The sequence below is a fragment of the Oncorhynchus clarkii genome, chromosome 28 (assembly GCF_045791955.1).
Source record: "Oncorhynchus clarkii lewisi isolate Uvic-CL-2024 chromosome 28, UVic_Ocla_1.0, whole genome shotgun sequence".
NCBI lineage: Eukaryota > Metazoa > Chordata > Actinopteri > Salmoniformes > Salmonidae > Oncorhynchus > Oncorhynchus clarkii.
Window position 1 is genome coordinate 6,924,476 of NC_092174.1, and position 17,047 is coordinate 6,941,522.

The 17,047-nt window shown below is 42.5% G+C and overlaps 1 protein-coding gene across 1 annotated transcript in view; it reads left to right on the forward strand.

Moving 5' to 3' along the window:
* LOC139387554 (pinopsin-like) overlaps nucleotides 1-8,120 on the forward strand; it is a 97,657-nt gene extending 89,537 nt beyond the window's left edge. The window contains exon 4 of the mRNA XM_071133882.1: nucleotides 7,764-8,120. Coding sequence (XP_070989983.1) covers nucleotides 7,764-8,120 — 357 coding nt within the window. The remainder of the gene's footprint in view (nucleotides 1-7,763) is intronic.
* The last annotated feature ends 8,927 nt before the right edge of the window (nucleotides 8,121-17,047 follow it).

Here is a 17,047-nt window from a genome sequence, read left to right on the forward strand (position 1 = left end):
GACTTCTTGTAAACTATTTCCTTTACCAGTTCAACATTATGTGTATCAAGTGCAACATTTACTCAACAGTAAAACACTGGTGTTCCGAGTTGAATAGCCTCTATGTTTTCACTGAAGGTGTATTTCTCACAAGTTTAATATTAAAGCAAGATATATTTAGATATAATGGTATGTAATGACAGTACGAATGCTCCACTGTCCCTTCCTGGCACTTTCAATTATACATTCTCCTCCCCGTGTATCCGACCAATGGCTGACCTTTCAGGAAGATTTGAGCCCACTCATCTACTCAACGGAGACACGAATGTCCTGTATGTCATTTTCAGTCTTCAATTCCTCCCAGCCCGTTACTATGGAAACTGTGAGTTGAGGCGAGTTGAAGACTAAAAATGCTGTACAGATACAAGTAGCGGCATGTGTTTGTCTCATGAAGACCTGTGGTAACAATTATCAGAGAAGACAGATCATTGCCCTCTAGACGGGGGTATGGAACTTTGCTTATGGTGAGTACAATTTTCTACTTCTCTTCCTCTCAGTACAGTGGAAGTGGCCATGGATGTTGCAGATGGGTATGGTTAAAATGGCAAAAAAACAAAACAAACATAGACTGAGAGGAAAAGATTGGAACAAATAAACCATCAACTACACCATAATGTTGATTTTGGTTTCGCCCCCCAGAACTTTACAGTTTCTACGTTTCTAGCTACCACTGGAGGTAGAAAGTGTATTGGAGTTTGGCCCTTGACCTATAAAGGCTATGGTTCAGAAATATCCCCAATTTAACTTGCCTTAACTTGTTTAATTACATTTGAAAAATGAGTGTGCCTTAAAGAACCACTCATTCCCCAATTGAGTCCAAGTGACTCAAGTTAACCAGAGAATGAAGGATGTGTACTGTGTCCTAATCAAAGTTCACTAGTGAGACCCTGGAGGGCCACAAACTGTCAACTGTCCCTTGAAAGCAAAAGCGTTCATTATTGAATGTAGAGAGCAATGTGCAATGTTGCGCCTACTAAGCACCCCCCCCTTCTGCTTGTCTCGCCTTGTGTATTCAGACCTTTTATCCAAATGATGACTTTAATTAAACACGCATTGAAAAGAAAAGCAGCCAACTCTGCATCTCTGCCTCCCCTGAGGAGCATTGAAAGGCATTACATTATAAAGGCCTAATGAATGTGTAGATGGGTACATGTAATGTAAAATATGTGCTCACAAAATATGTGCTCACTGGCTTAGAGCTTGGGTTTATTATCGACTGCAAACGTATGACCTCATCCAGAAACAACCCTTTGCTTGTACCCCAAGCCCCCATAGGCACATGTGTAGACCTGAGACAACTGCTGTTAGAATTATGGCAAACAGTCCAGAATGTTTATCAGAGAAACAGAATGGCGGTACTTACAGTGCCTTCAGAAAGTATTCACACCCCTTGACTTTTTCCAAGTGTTGCTGTATTACAGCTTAAATTTTAAATGGATTAAATATAGATGTGATTTTACTGGCCTACACACAATACCCCACATCATGTTAAAGTGTATTAATGTAAAAAATGTATTTATCAAAATACTAAAAATGAAAAGCTGAAATGTTTTGAGTCAATATGTATTTAACCACTTTGTTATGGCTAAATAAGTTCAGTTGTAAAAATCTGTTTAACAAGTCGCATTATAAGTTGCATGAACTAACATTTTTAAATGACTACCTCATCTCTCTACCCCACACATACAATTATCTGTAAGGTCCCTCAGTCAAGAAGTGCATTTCAAACACAGATTCAACCACAAAGTCTAGGGAGGTTTTCCAATGCCTTGCACATAAGCGCACCTATAGGTAGTTTTTGTTTTTCAAAGTAGACATTGAATATACTTTTTAGCATGGTGAAGTTATTAATTACACTTTGGATGGTGTATCAATACACCCTGTCACTACAAAGATACACAATACAACCACTCAGGGATTTCACCATGAGCCTAATGTTTACTTTAAAACCATTACAGAGTATAATGGCTGTGATAAGAGAAAATTGAGGATGGATCAACAACACTGTAGTTACTCCACAATACTAACATAAATGACGGAGTGAAAAGAAGGAAGCTTCTACAGAATAAGGCACTAAAGTAAAACTGTGAAAAATATGGCAAAGAAATTAACTTTATGTCCTAAATACAAAGCGTTATGTTTGGTGGAAATCCTACATCACTGAGTACCACACTTCATATTTTCAAGTATGGTGGTAGCTGCATCATGTTATGGGTATGCTTGTCATCGGCAAGGAGTAAGAAGATTTTTAGGATAAAAAGAAACAGGATAGAGCTAAGCACAGGCAAAATCCTAGAGGAAAATCTGGTTCAGTCTGCTTTCCAATAGACACTGGGAGACAAATTCACCTTTCAGCGGGACAATAAACACAATACCAAATATACACTGGAGTTGCACACCAAGATGACATTGAATGTTCCTGATTGGCCTAGTTACAGTTTGGACTTAAATCGGCACGAAAATCTATGGCAAGACATGAAAATGTCTGTCTTGCAATGATCAACAACCATCTTAACAGAGCTTGAAATAAAAACAAGCTACTACTTTTCATTTGGTCTGGCTGGTTTCACCTTGCCAAATTTCAAACAAACTAAAATGCCAAAGCAAAACCATGTGTTAATGCAAGTAATTTGTTTAAATCCATCTATGATTATCAAGAAGCATAACTTGTCCCAAACTTCATATTACTTTTGCTTTGGTCTTCCAACAACATGCGGGAGAAATCTGCTCAATAGCCGCTCTAATTGCGACGTGAATAGACTTTATTCAATAGCCCATTGCAACGAGTGCGCTGAGTCGGGAAGGAAGTACAGGGAGTGTGTGTTTTAATAAATAAACAAAACAATAAAGACAAAACACAAACAACGCACCGACATCAGAGTCAATAACACCTGAGGAAAGAACCAAGGGGAGTGACAGATATAGGGAAGATAATCAAGGAGGTGATTATCCAGGTGAGTGTCATGAGACGCTGGTGCGCTTGACGATGGTGACAGGTGTGCGGGATAATCAGCAGCCTGATGACCTAGAGACCGGAGAGGGAGTATGCGTGACACCTATATCCTCGTATAGCCCCCATCTCCCTTAATTTGCATCCGATGCGCTCATGAATGTGTTGCTACTCATATAATGTTTCAGATATATCAAGTTATGGTACTGAGTGCATTTTATAAAATGCTTGCAGTCAAACAACCAATAATACTGGGCCTCTGCTTATTTTCCTGTGTTTGGTCCAGACTGCTTTCTCAATGCCTTCTCACCTGCAGCGAACAGCACCATGATAGAAATGGAATCGCACTGAGACCATCCTTTTTGAGCGAACCATGGTGCGTTGTTTAGTGCACTTCAGGGCGCGTATAGAGTATTCCCACCAGTCCAAACTAACCGAACTAAGGGGAAAACACACGCCAGAGTTCGGGAAAAATGCTATAGCGCGCTTGACATTTAAAAGTAATTTTCAATTGACCCAACAGGCTTTACCTTAAATGCCATCTCTGCGAATGCGGTAGCATTGCCTTTAAAAGCTGCACTGTTGACTAGAGCGCACAGATTGAATCCTGGCCTTATATAAACCATTGTGTTTGCTGAGCTAGCCTCGGAGCTCACTAACTCCTCTACCCCTCTTTGTGACATCTAGGTTGTATGTTTTCATCCAGACGTTTAGATTCAGCTTCACTGTCACGAACATGACCAGAATAGTCAAAATCCATGAAAAACTCAAACTTCCTGGTCATAGACCCGCTTTTGAAGTTTACATATTTCACCCATATATGACCGACCTGTGTATGCTGTGTCTGCTGCTCTGCTTTCCATAACTCACTCATCTATCCAATCCTCTCAGTGCCTCAGTAGGGTTTGTGTTTTGACAGCTGACAAAATCAGGGTATGCGCAACAAGATCATAGAGTTTCTATGCTTTATACACCAGTCTTTAGTCTCTCCAATTTGACATTATGAGTTGGGGATTGTGTTTACTTTGCCAATGCATGCACTGTGGTTCAACACAAGGTGGATCTGTGTTACTGTATCTTTGTTTTGTCTGGATGATCTTTTTTGTGTGTGTGTCTATTGTCTTTGTGTATTCCCTCTGAAGAGGCAGCGGTGCCGTAGGACACTCGTTCTTTTTTACGTCTCTTGAGAAAATGTAGTAGACTATAAGTATACATGAAACTCGCAGAGTATACTAAGTACACTACGTTTTCTCAAGGGAGGTGACGTCAGAGCCCTTAAGATGACGGTATGGGACGGGAGTGCTGTTAAAGTTCAGCCTGGGAAGTAGGCCTTTTCAACCAAGGTCTCTGTCTCCATCTGTATGTGTGTATGCCTGGAATAAAAATGAACCAAATACCCTCATTGCATTGTTATGCTTTCAAAACTGGATCTAAAGTTTTTTAATAATTAACTCTGTCTGTCTGCCTCCAGCAAGTGCTAAATTCAATATCTGCACTATGAGCTCTTGTCTTTGAGCTTTGTAGCAAAAAGTGACATCAGTGTGAAACACAGCACCTGTGGTTTCCTGATCAGTTTGTAGATTTTAAATATGGATGGCATGTTCATGCAGATTTCCTTCTATAACTTTCCCCCCCAAAAAATTATTTCCATGCTCATCTGCTGCAGGCAGCTCCTGACTCTTCTTTTCCTCAAAAACATCTGATATGTTTATATAATGTTGTGGTATGACTTTTACAAACACTTTATAAAATCATATAAGTATATACAAGTTACTTTGTTGGTGGATTAAGGGGATAGTGGAGTCACTGCGAATGTGAGTTGCTTTTCAAGTTATGAGTTATAACAGCTATTAGGACCTCACTCCTTCCTTTACCATGCAGTGTGTCTTGAGACCAGCTATCTAGTCCATTTTGTAATCATTACTCATCTGTATGGGAGTATGATGTAGTGGTTAGGATAGGTATGAGAAAAATCAGTCTCTGTTGTCCTCTTCTTTTATCAGGCTTTTTATATAGCCAGTCAAGGTTTCCTGCGCCTCACATTATCAAATACTCATTCTTGAATGAGAGCCTAATTAGTTCAGCATTTAATACCATTTGGGAAATGTACAAATAATGAGTGTCTTTCAGCATTGTTCTATGTGAAAAGGCAAGGTGAGACAACAAGCTCGACGAACGATAGGGAGAGTGAGAAGAGAGAAGAGGAAAAGGAGGTATCCAACCAGACGGTTATGGATTACTCATAATTATTCACCATTACACTTCTCAGAGATAGAGGGAACAAGAGAAAGGGAGACTTAACTTCCCTGGTGAGAAAGGTGCAACTTGTATGGACCCTTTGTTTGTCAGCAGGAAGTAGAAGAGTTTAGGAGGTTGTGCCTGCGGAGGTGGGATGGGGAAACAACCTCAAGTAGGTACATAAGCATCTATAAGTGATCTTTGTGGAGTTGGGGTAGGAAACAACTTGAAGTCGGTACATTGGTATAATGGTCCTTAAACCTTAATCCTGCTGTTTGTGACGGATAAAGAGTAACAGCAGCACATACATTATTTGTTTTCCCCTTTTTAAGGAAGGCAATGTGTAACGGATCTCTTCGAGTATGACATATCGGACCAATGCGCAGCGTGGTAAGTGTCCATGTTAATTTATTAACTGAACACACAAAACAAAATAACGAAGTGAATGGAAGAAAACGAAACAGTTCTGCAAGGTGACATACACTAAACAGAAAACAACCAGCCACAAACAAGAGTGGGGAAACGGGCTACCTAAGTATGGTTCTCAATCAGAGACAACGATTGACAGCTGCCTCTGATTGGGAACCATACCAGGCCAAACACATAGAAATACCAAACATAGAACAAAAACATCGAATGCCCACCCCAACTCACGCCCTGACCAACCTAAAATAGAAACATACAAAAGGAACTAAGGTCAGGACTTGACAGTACCCTCCCCCCCAAAGGTGCGGACACCGGCCGCAAAACCTAACCCCATAGGGGAGGGTCTGGGTGGGCATCTGTCCGCGGTGGCGGCTCTGGCGCGTGACGTGGACCCCACTCCACCATAGTCTTGGCCCACTTAAGTTGCGCCTTTGTAGCAGCAACCCTCGCCTCCGACCTTGGACTGGGGACCCTTACAGCGGGCCCGAATAGACGGGAGATTCCGGCAGCGCCGGACAGGCGGGAGACTCCGGCAGCAGCGGCGTGAAGGGCGACTCCGGCAGCGCCGGAGTGAAGGGCGGCTCCGGCAGCGCCAGAGTGAAGGGCGATTCCACAGTCCAGGAGTGAAGGGTGGCTCTGGCAGCTCCTGACTGACGGGCGGCTCTGGCAGCTCCTGATTGACGGGCGGCTCTGGCAGCTCCTGACTGGCGGACGGCTCTGGCAGCGCTGGACAGGAGGAAGACTCTGACAGCGCTGGACAGGAGGGAGACTCTGGAAGCGTTGGACAGGAGGGAGCACCAGGAGAGAGGAGACGGAGAGACAGCCTGGTGCGCGGGGCTGCCACAGGAGGCCTGGTACGTGGAGGAGGCACCGGATGGACCGGACCGTGGAGGGGCACTGGAGGTCTCGAGCACCGAGCCCGCACAACCTGTGCTGGCTGGATACTCCCCTTAGCCCGGCAAGTTCGGCAGGATGGAACAGACCGCACTGGGCTGTGCTGGCGAACCGGAGACACTGTGCGTAGGGCTGGTGCCATATACCCCGGGCCGAGGAGACGCACTGGAGACCAGATGCGCTGAGCCGGCTTCCTTTCTCCTGGCTCGATGCCCACTCTAGCCCGGCCGATATGAGGCGCTGCGATGTAGCACACCAGACTATGCCTGCGCACTGGGGACACCGTGTGCCTCACAGCATAACACTGTGCCTGCCCGGTCCACCTCTCTCCACGGTAAGCACGGGGAGTTAGCTCAGGTCTCCTACCTGACTCAGCCACACTCCCCGTGTGCCACCCCTCAAGACATTTTTGGGCCTGCCTCTCAGGCTTCCTTGCCAGCCGTGTTCCCTCAAAGAGCTGGTTCCCTTTACCTGCTGCCTCCGCTCTCCTGGCTGCCTCCACCTGTTCCCATGGGAGGCGATCCCATCCAGGCAGGATCTCCTCCCATGTGTAGGAACCCTTCCCGTCCAGAATGTCCTCCCATGTCCATGAGTCCATTCCACGCTGTTCCTGGTTACCACGCTGCTTGGTCCTTTTTTGGTGGGAGGTTCTGTAACGGATCTCTTCGTCGTCTGACGACGAGTATGAAATATCGGACCAATGCGCAGCGTGGTAAAGGTCCATGTTAATTTATTAACTGAACACACAAAACAAAATAACGAAGTGAATGGAAGAAAACGAAACAGTTCTGCAAGGTGACATACACTAAACAGAAAACAACCACCCACAAACAAGAGTGGGAAAACAGTCTACTTAAGTATGGTTCTCAATCAGAGACAACGATTGACAGCTGCCTCTGATTGGGAACCATACCAGGCCAAACACATAGAAATACCAAACATAGAACAAAAACATTGAATGCCCACCCCAACTCATGCCCTGACCAACCTAAAATAGAAACATACAAAAGGAACTAAGGTCAGGACGTGACACAATGACTGGTTGGGTTGGAGTTTTGTAGCCTCACCATTCATTATAGTTCATTTTTCTGATATTTCAGCATTCGAGCAAACAGATGCTTTACAGTTAGTCCAACTTGACTCTTTCTGTCTCCCCATCTTTTTTTCTGTTTGTCCGTCTGTATGTTGGGGATGTGTTTGTTCACTGGTATGCCAGTTCTACAGGTGCTTCCGAGCCCTGCTGAGGTGCCAAGAGCCCCAGAGGGGTTCCAGCGTCAGGAGCTCCTCTAAGGCGCCGACCAAAGCTGTCCGTGGTGGCACCCACAAAATCAACGACAACAACTTCACCTTCGAGGTGGCCTCCCTCGGGCAGCCCACCAGCATGGTCCCCCAGCTGGGGAACGCAACTGTGTACGCAGCCATCCCCGCTTCCTTTGACATGGTCAAGCCCAACATGGTGTCGCTAGTGGCCCACTACAACGGCGAAGGTCTGGGGCCGTCAGGGGTTACGACCTCTAGGAACCAATTACAGGGAGGGGAGGTGGATCCAGAGGGGCCGTCAAAGTGGATTTAGTGCTGTTACGAAGCTTGCCTCTTGCCAGTATGATGGACAGGAGGCATAGAGGGAAATCTTTGAAAGCCTCCTGACTCTTCGGAAGTGGAGCCATAGGAGCTACTAGTCCGTCTTGAGGAAGGACATCAATCTGTCTGGCTCTGCACAATGTTATACATATTTTCGCCATTTACTATCTCAAATACGCCTATGGACTGAGAGTGGGGAGAAAAGGGTGTGAAGAAACCCTGTTATTTTTTACAATTTCTAATGTTTTGTCGAATATATTAGTTCTATGAAATGTCATGATGCGATTTCACCGTCTGTACCTTTACAGTACAAAGATAAAGAGCGATGAAGAGTGCATTTTTGTATTGATCTGAGATTGGAATCACAGATTGAGGACACTCTATTATTGTATTCAAGTATTTTCAGGAGACAAAACCCCACTAAAGGTAATGATGGGATTGTACTGTTAATGATTTTTTTGATTGCTGAACCCAGTTCCATCACTCAAACGTATTCAATTGTAGGTAGTCACGTATATACTTTGTGTCATAAACATAGGTAGCATGTGTCTGGCATGTATATTTCTTTCGAAAAACATTTTATGTAAATATTTTTTTTTTTAAGTACAAAAAGCTGCAGATGTGGGTTATGAATCCGGAGGTCCAGGGAACTGTTGGTTTTCTTTTCTCCCTGGTGGTTAATTGATTGATTTATGTAACTTATTGGCCAGAGACTCCACTCACTGTGTTAAGTCGCATCAGTCCCTGACTATTTCTGGCCTTGCGGTCTGGATCTGAGAAAAGAAGATCTTATCTGTTCTGACAAAAATGTTGTAATTTTTTTTACAATATGTTATGTTGGGTCTGTAGGCACTGCAATCCTCAAGTGACTTGAATAGAGCCCTGCTATGTAATATAAACTAGTTTTAACAACTTTACAGCATAATGTACAATAGTTTGTTCCTTTTCATGTGAAATATGATGGCCCGTGTTGTGATTAAGGGCCTACAAATAGCTAGGTGTCCAGCCAAAATGCGTGGCTTACTGTAGGTATGGTTAGATATCACCTATCATACTAAATTAGGCTTGCTAGCGTTAGCATGTGCGACACTCACCGCCCATCATCTTGATTGGTATTCAGCATTTACCCATTTTATTAATACCACTACATCCCTGGCTCTATGTCTAGCCAGTTTGTGTGACCACCCATTTAGTCAACATAAGGGGCATCCCGATTAAGCCTAAAATTATGTGAAATTATTGTAAATTGCTTCAAACGGCAGAGGCCTCATCTATATAGAAAGCACGTTGAAGGTATCAAGAAGGAGCTGTGACAGTATTGACAGAGAAATGACCTGGGAATTACACAGTAATTACAGAATTCATTACTGCTACCTAGTTACTTCTACTACTAGATAGGTTGTTTACTTTGGCTAATTGATCCAATTTGAATATCAATGAAGTACTTTGGGACATAAAACCATGAAAATAATCACATTTGCATCATACCCAATTGGGTTCGACTGCATGACTTGTTATGACATGATACTAAAGTGAAAGTAGAGGACTGGTAGAGCATGTGCTCTTGAGATATTGTATTATATAGCCTTATGTCTTACAAAATGTACTGTATACATTGGTCCTCAACCTTTGAGGCTATGCTCAGTGCTTCAGGTGGAATACAAAATGTGTATTGGTGCACCAGTGAGTAGGCCTAATGGCCCACTTCATGTACAGTGTGTGCAGTATGAACAAAGGGCACTTCTGTTTTTGTTTTTTTAATTGGAGCACATTTTTGTTTAAATCTGAAAAAGGGGGCATGAGTTTGCATAAATATTGTTTAGATTTCTGTTAACACTACAATGGTTATGTAGGCGTTATAAAAGTATTGAATTGACCGTGCTGAATAAGAGTATGACAAAATGACAGGTGACAGTTGAACTAAGGTCATGAGGCATTTATAAGTTGTTCTTCAAGAATCAATGGGTACATATACATTTATATGTCCAAAAATGTGTGTAGCTGCTGCAGATTGCCCCTTCAACTATGGACAGACCAGACAGACATGCCACATGTAAATAATATTATACCAAAGCAATAGGAATATCATACTGTATTGAGTGTTGCAGTTTAATAAAGACTTTCTGAAAACAATGTATAAAGTCTTCTGTTGTTGATGTATTCTGTAAAGAGCTGCTGTACACACTAGGCCCATTGAAAGCGGAAACAAGAATCTGGCAACTGTGAAGTGATGTTGTAGTGTTACACAATATGCAGATGTATCCAAGCCAGAACATACCTGTTTCTGTTACGTGAGGCAGCTTGATATAAAGTACACCACCTTGACAGGTCTAGTGTATCGCAGGGCCTCACCCCCAATCCATCTCCTCAATTCTGAGTAGTGTCAACCTACTTTTGAATGAGACAGATCTGTTACAGTAGGAGAGGACACAACATTCAGACACCTGGTTTCACTTCACCTCCCTTTCATGTATGATTGCCTGACAACCAAGGAGGCAATTTTATTAGCTTTATAGGTAAGGGTTGAGGTATGGTCAAGTAACAGGCAATATAACTTACCCTGTATTTGGCTGTAAAAGCTTAACTACAAGCCTAAACCACAAGCTTTTCTGGCAAAATGCCACATATTTTGCCAGACGTGACCCTCAAGCTTGACGACCCTCAAGCTATCAAAATAAATCACATAAGCAAAGGGTGGCAGAAGAGTATGCCACAATTGGCAAAGCACCAGATATAACATGTATATCCTCCTGTTGCCTTGTAAAGTACTTTTCTCCTTAGAGCTACCGTAATGGAGTGTTTATAAAGGCTTCATTAATTAAGAAATCACAAAATGTATTTAGTAAAGTGTATCTCAATTGACCCTCCGCTAACCCCCGCCCCCCTTGGTTACTTTTGCAGCCTCGGACAACATTTTCCCAGGAACCCCAATTCCCCCTTCTGACCCCTGGCAAAATCCCCTCACAATGATCTAAAACTGTGTTTTAATACACAATGAAATTGAATACAGACAACCCCTTGCTAATCACAACAATATGTTGTGGTGGACTGTTATTACAATTGCTTCACAGGAGCCTGGTAAAATGGTTGTAGTGAGGCTATCCACTGGATGGCTCTGAATGCACTGTCAGCATGCAGCCAAAGTTACTAAACACTTTTGGGGCTATCTAGTGCTCTCTCAAATTGTATCCTGATGACGATGAGAGTTGTATTCATAACATGGTTAACTAAGCTAAATAACATTCATTTGAAAAGAAAATAGTTATATTAACTAGCTAGCTAGCGTTAACAACGTTGGGTGGTCAATAAGACAGAACTAGTTAGCTAGCTAACTGCTTGTAATATTCATATGTGTGAACATACTGAATTGTAATTTGATGCATTTGACCACCATATCATACTGTGCTATGATTGGTTAAGACCACCCAAATGGTTAGGCCATGGTCAGTTTTGATCCTGGTTGGCCATACGTGAACATGCCAGTTATAGCTAGCTAATAAAGAGCTACGTTAAGAAATATTCTGTAATATTGCATTTTATTATTGTGTACAAAGCGTGCAAAACTAGACACTGCTGAGCTAGCAAACGATGTAAGAAATGTAATTTCGGGTTTAAAAAGTACTCCCAACAGGCGCTGCATTTCCGGGATCACAGTAGCAAGTACCCTTGGTTGACTATTCAATTATTTAGCCATTTTAACAGTTTGTCTTTGTAGGAAAACACAGTTTTTGTAAAACCCTCAATGGCTTTCATGTAGTGGTGGGGAGTCACCTCCAAAATAATCAATACCTCGACACCTTGCCCCTCGACTCACGGTGTCAGCTCTCATTTCTGGGTGTCGAGCTTCGATTCCGCTAGAAATAGACTCCTAATATTCAGGATTTTTGCAACGGAGGAAACTGTTTTACGTAGTGTACTTCGAGAAGACAAACTCTTGCATCTTTCGCAGCAAATAAAGAGTGAGCTAGCGAGGGAGAGAGAGATGGGAGGGGGGACAGCCAGGCATAGGTAAGGCCACCAGGCAGACAGTTGGAAACTTGCATCGGTAATCAAAGGATGTAAAATGCAACAGACCGAAGACCAAATACACACTAGCGTTTTTCATGGCGAAGAGAAATTGGAGCAGGCGATACAGCGAGGGAAAGAGAGGATTGGGGGAGGCAGACAGACAGAACTGTAAGCATAGGCTATATCTTGGTACTCTGTATGCAGCAATGTCTTGTCTAGCAATGCCTCGTAAATTCACCAAAAGTATATTAAACTATAAATTAGGCAATCAATAAGTATGGCTAAGATATTCTCAATGGTGCCAGTGAATTGAAGTTGAACATCGCCAAATGCATCAGTTTATTGGTGCCGGAGGGGATGGTTGCCGTCTTGTCGGCTCTTAACCATCCATGCTATTTTGTTTGTTTTTTCGAGTTGTTCGTAACTTGTTTTTTACATAATGTTGCTGCTACTGTCTCTTATGACCGAAAAGAGCTTCTGGACATCAGAACTGTGATTACTCACCTCAGAGGCTTCTAAACAGCTTCTACCCCCAAGCCGTAAGACTCATGAACAGCTAATCAAATGGCAACCCGGACAATTTGCATTGCCCCCCCCCCCCCCCCATTTCTGGGTGTCGAGCTTCGATTCCGCTTGAAATAGACTCCTAATATTCAGGATTTTTGCAACGGAGGAAACTGTTTTACGTAGTGTACTTCGAGAAGACAAACTCTTGCATCTTTCGCAGCAAATAAAGAGTGAGCTAGCGAGGGAGAGAGAGATGGGAGGGGGGACAGCCAGGCATAGGTAAGGCCACCAGGCAGACAGTTGGAAACTTGCATCGGTAATCAAAGGATGTAAAATGCAACAGATCGAAGACCAAATACACACTAGCGTTTTTCATGGCGAAGAGAAATTGGAGCAGGCGATACAGCGAGGGAAAGAGAGGATTGGGGGAGGCAGACAGACAGAACTGTAAGCATAGGCTATATCTTGGTACTCTGTATGCAGCAATGTCTTGTCTAGCAATGCCTCGTAAATTCACCAAAAGTATATTAAACTATAAATTAGGCAATCAATAAGTATGGCTAAGATATTCTCAATGGTGCCAGTGAATTGAAGTTGAACATCGCCAAATGCATCAGTTTATTGGTGCCGGAGGGGATGGTTGCCGTCTTGTCGGCTCTTAACCATCCATGCTATTTTGTTTGTTTTTTCGAGTTGTTCGTAACTTGTTTTTTACATAATGTTGCTGCTACTGTCTCTTATGACCGAAAAGAGCTTCTGGACATCAGAACTGTGATTACTCACCTCAGAGGCTTCTAAACAGCTTCTACCCCCAAGCCGTAAGACTCATGAACAGCTAATCAAATGGCAACCCGGACAATTTGCATTGCCCCCCCCCCCCCCCCCCCCCCCCCCCCCCCCTCCTCTACGCTACTGCTACTCTCTGTTATTATCTATGCATAGTCATTTTATTAACTCTACCTACATGTACGTAGTACCTCAAATGCCTCGACATTGACTCTGTACCGGTACCCCCTGCTAATGTTATTTACTGCTGCTTGAATTATTTGTTATTCTTATCTCTTACTTTTTTTTGTATTTTCTTAAAACTGCATTATTGGTAAGCATTTCACTCTATTCAGCGCATGTGACAAATACAATTTGATTAGCCCTAAATGTGCAATAAAAAGTATTGTGCCTATACCTTATTTAATGAAACCCTGGCTGACTGTTAATGTCCTAGGTCAGGGTACTCCAATCCTGTTCCTGGAGAGCTAAATTCCTGTAGGTTAATTAACCGGCTAATTATTGAATCAGATGCGCTAGATTAGAGTTGGAGTGAAAACCTACAGGATAGTAACGCTACACGAACAGAGTTGGAGAGCCCTGTCCTAGGCAATAGATCGCAAAGCAGAATCCCTGCTAAACTTTTTGGAAATCGGAAGTTCACTTTCTCTTCCATAAACACAGTCAAGTAAAAAAAGTATGATCACACTTCATCAATTTAAATATTATGGGGAGACATATAGATTTAGCAGCCAAGCACGAGTTATCAGTGTAGCATATTATCATCTACACACGACGCCTACAATAAAACCCTACTATAGGCTTCCGTCATAAGAGTCAATTCAATTATTAAGAATTACAGGGGGCAGTTTAAAAACTAAGCCTGTGTAAATCGTCCTCTGGAATAACGCACATGCTTTGATAATAATGACAAAACCAACATCTCTAGTAATAACCGCCCGAATATGGCATGGTAAAGAATAGGTTTATCAGCATCATCCCATGGGATCCGTCAAGGTGGCAAGGTTGCGCAATGCAGAAATACTGTATTACTGAAATATTCTAGTTCCTACGCATCACCTTCTATATTCAAACAACATGCATTTTATAGGCTAAATTGATGAGCAAAAGGGCACCATCATGCTCATGTCAATCCTCCAGAACGCAAATGTAGTCTTACAAGTAGGACTTAATAATCAGGTATATGTGTGCGCATCTGTTTCAGCGTGTTTTGGGAGTCGACTCCAAAAATCCTGGAGTCGTGTATCGCTACTTCATGTGTTTCAAATGTGAGCATGTCCGAGGTGTTGGACTAGATGACAGTTGCTATCCGTTGGAGCGCTCTGATTGGTTGCCCACAATTCTGGGGCGGGCTTAGTGAAGGGTCAATTGGGTCCCAGGAACAAATTATTATTGTCTAGGAGCATTATCCCTTACAGCTTTTACAGGGAAAAGCTTGCACAAGTTAGCAAGAACAGGAAACAACAAGAGATTACCCGGCAATGTGGCGCTGTGCCGGTATAGATTGTACTCCTTTGAATTGATGTAATCAGGACCCAAACTGATGTTATCAGCCTGGAGTGAAGCAGACATTTGGAGTTTGCGGTGTAGGGCTGGGATTTGGACACTAGTGTTCATAGAGGCCTCAAGGGAGTGGCGATCTGAGCCGCTTCAATAATCAATATGGCTGGCCCACATTATCGTGGATCATTCTGATTTCTCCCAGAAGGCTGCAGCCAGGTAATGGCTGATTAACCTTGTGGATAGCCTGATGACATCCCCACCTCTTAGGATAGGAGCCTGAATGAAATCAAAATTACCCTTTTTGTCATGGATCAGTTCAACTTTGGGAGAAAATAGTTCTGATAAATAGCCGCCATGTAATGACAAAGGTCCTGCGTCACAATTGAATATTTTTCTTCCCACCGCCGTAGAACAGCAAGGACTCCTCAATGTGGACATGAGAGAGGAAAACAAACAGAAGGATGAAATTAAAAGCTGCTCTTCAGCTTTGACCTGACAGAAAGTTTACTTATTTTGAGTCATGGGGCCTTTTTTTCTCTCGGTTATTTCCTCCCCCAAAGTTTGTGTACATTCGCCTCCATTCCATCATGTTGGCGTGCTATTTTATTTAACAGATAACACAAGGTGGCACTACGTATAATTATTAAAAAATAAATACAATTATATTACTCTAGTGTTAGAAAAAATGATTGATAACATTTAGAATTATTCACATTTGTTTTCTTGATTGTATTTTTTTACATTTTGGGGCAATTATATGTCCAACATGTATGTTCTAATCATACACGTATTAATTATACAGCTATTTATCCCCCAACTCCTATTTTGTTCTTATCCCTAACCACAGGTTAGACGCTGATAAATATCCTGTGAGATTTGAACTTGCATTAAAATTACAGACGTCGGCTGTGTCTTCTGTATTCTGCTCCTGTAAATGAATAGTGTCTGTGACACCAAAGTGCTCCAAATCTGTTTTATATTCTATTGACATGCCCCGGAACAGGTGGAATTTGTCTTCAGCTCATGCCAAATAACACTCACTGCCATGGCGCTTGGCTGTGTGCCCAGCTATCAGTGGATGGCCAGCATTAAAATGATAAACCACAGGGTAAATATACAGAGAGATGGGGAAGGAAGTTGAATAGCTAATTGGTTAATTGTATGTATGCCTACAAGACCTTTCCTCGTATGGATTTTTTAATGACGATTATTCCATCTGACCTCTCAGGATTTGTGTGTGCAGGAACCTTCATGTTCCCACTTCGCCACTTGATTGCTCTTCAACCCAGTTCTAGAACCTTATTTGTTGGATAAATACTCCACCCATAATGTGGTATTGTATTATGTTTCACATGGCATAGTAGCAGACTTGATGTAATATTAAACTGAATGGCCATAAGGCAGTTTGGACAAATGGCAAATGGGCTGGTCCAATCTTTAGTTCAGTGGGCTGGTCTAAATTGGGGGTTTTGTTCAGAATTATCATTATTTCACCAATAATGTGCCCTCAAGTAAAAATATTTCCTGGTGTGTTTGAAATGCCAGGCACCATTTCTGGTCCCAGTCCATCCATGTGGAGACCCATCTCTAACCCTCTTAGCGGAAAAATGAGTGGGTAACCACCTCTAACCCATTAACATTCCAGATCTGTACCTAGGGGAAAAACATTACCACTGGAGCAAGTTCCCAATATCCTTTCTATCAATGAATTTTGAATGTTTTTTTTACATTGTTTAAAGAACCAACGCACTGGGATGTACACTACACAAACACCCAGACAGACAAAAGCACACAGGACTTCACATGCTTCTATTACTTCTCATGTCGTTATCAGTCCATGAATTATTTAGCCTTTATAAATCCAGGTTAGTAGAGCTAAAACCTTTTGTGCAAGTAAGCAAAGGAATACCTGGTCCAAGTAAATTCTTAATTGTGCAGAATACCACAACAAACTTAAAGGGCTAGAAATGTTTTTGAGAGGGAAACTTTGCATCATGTTGATCCCACTCAGATAAATACTGGTGTTGTAGTGATAGCACTGCAAATTGCAGTCACAGCTCCACACACCTTTAGTCTTTACTTTAGATATAAATGCAATAGTAATGTTTGCTAGAT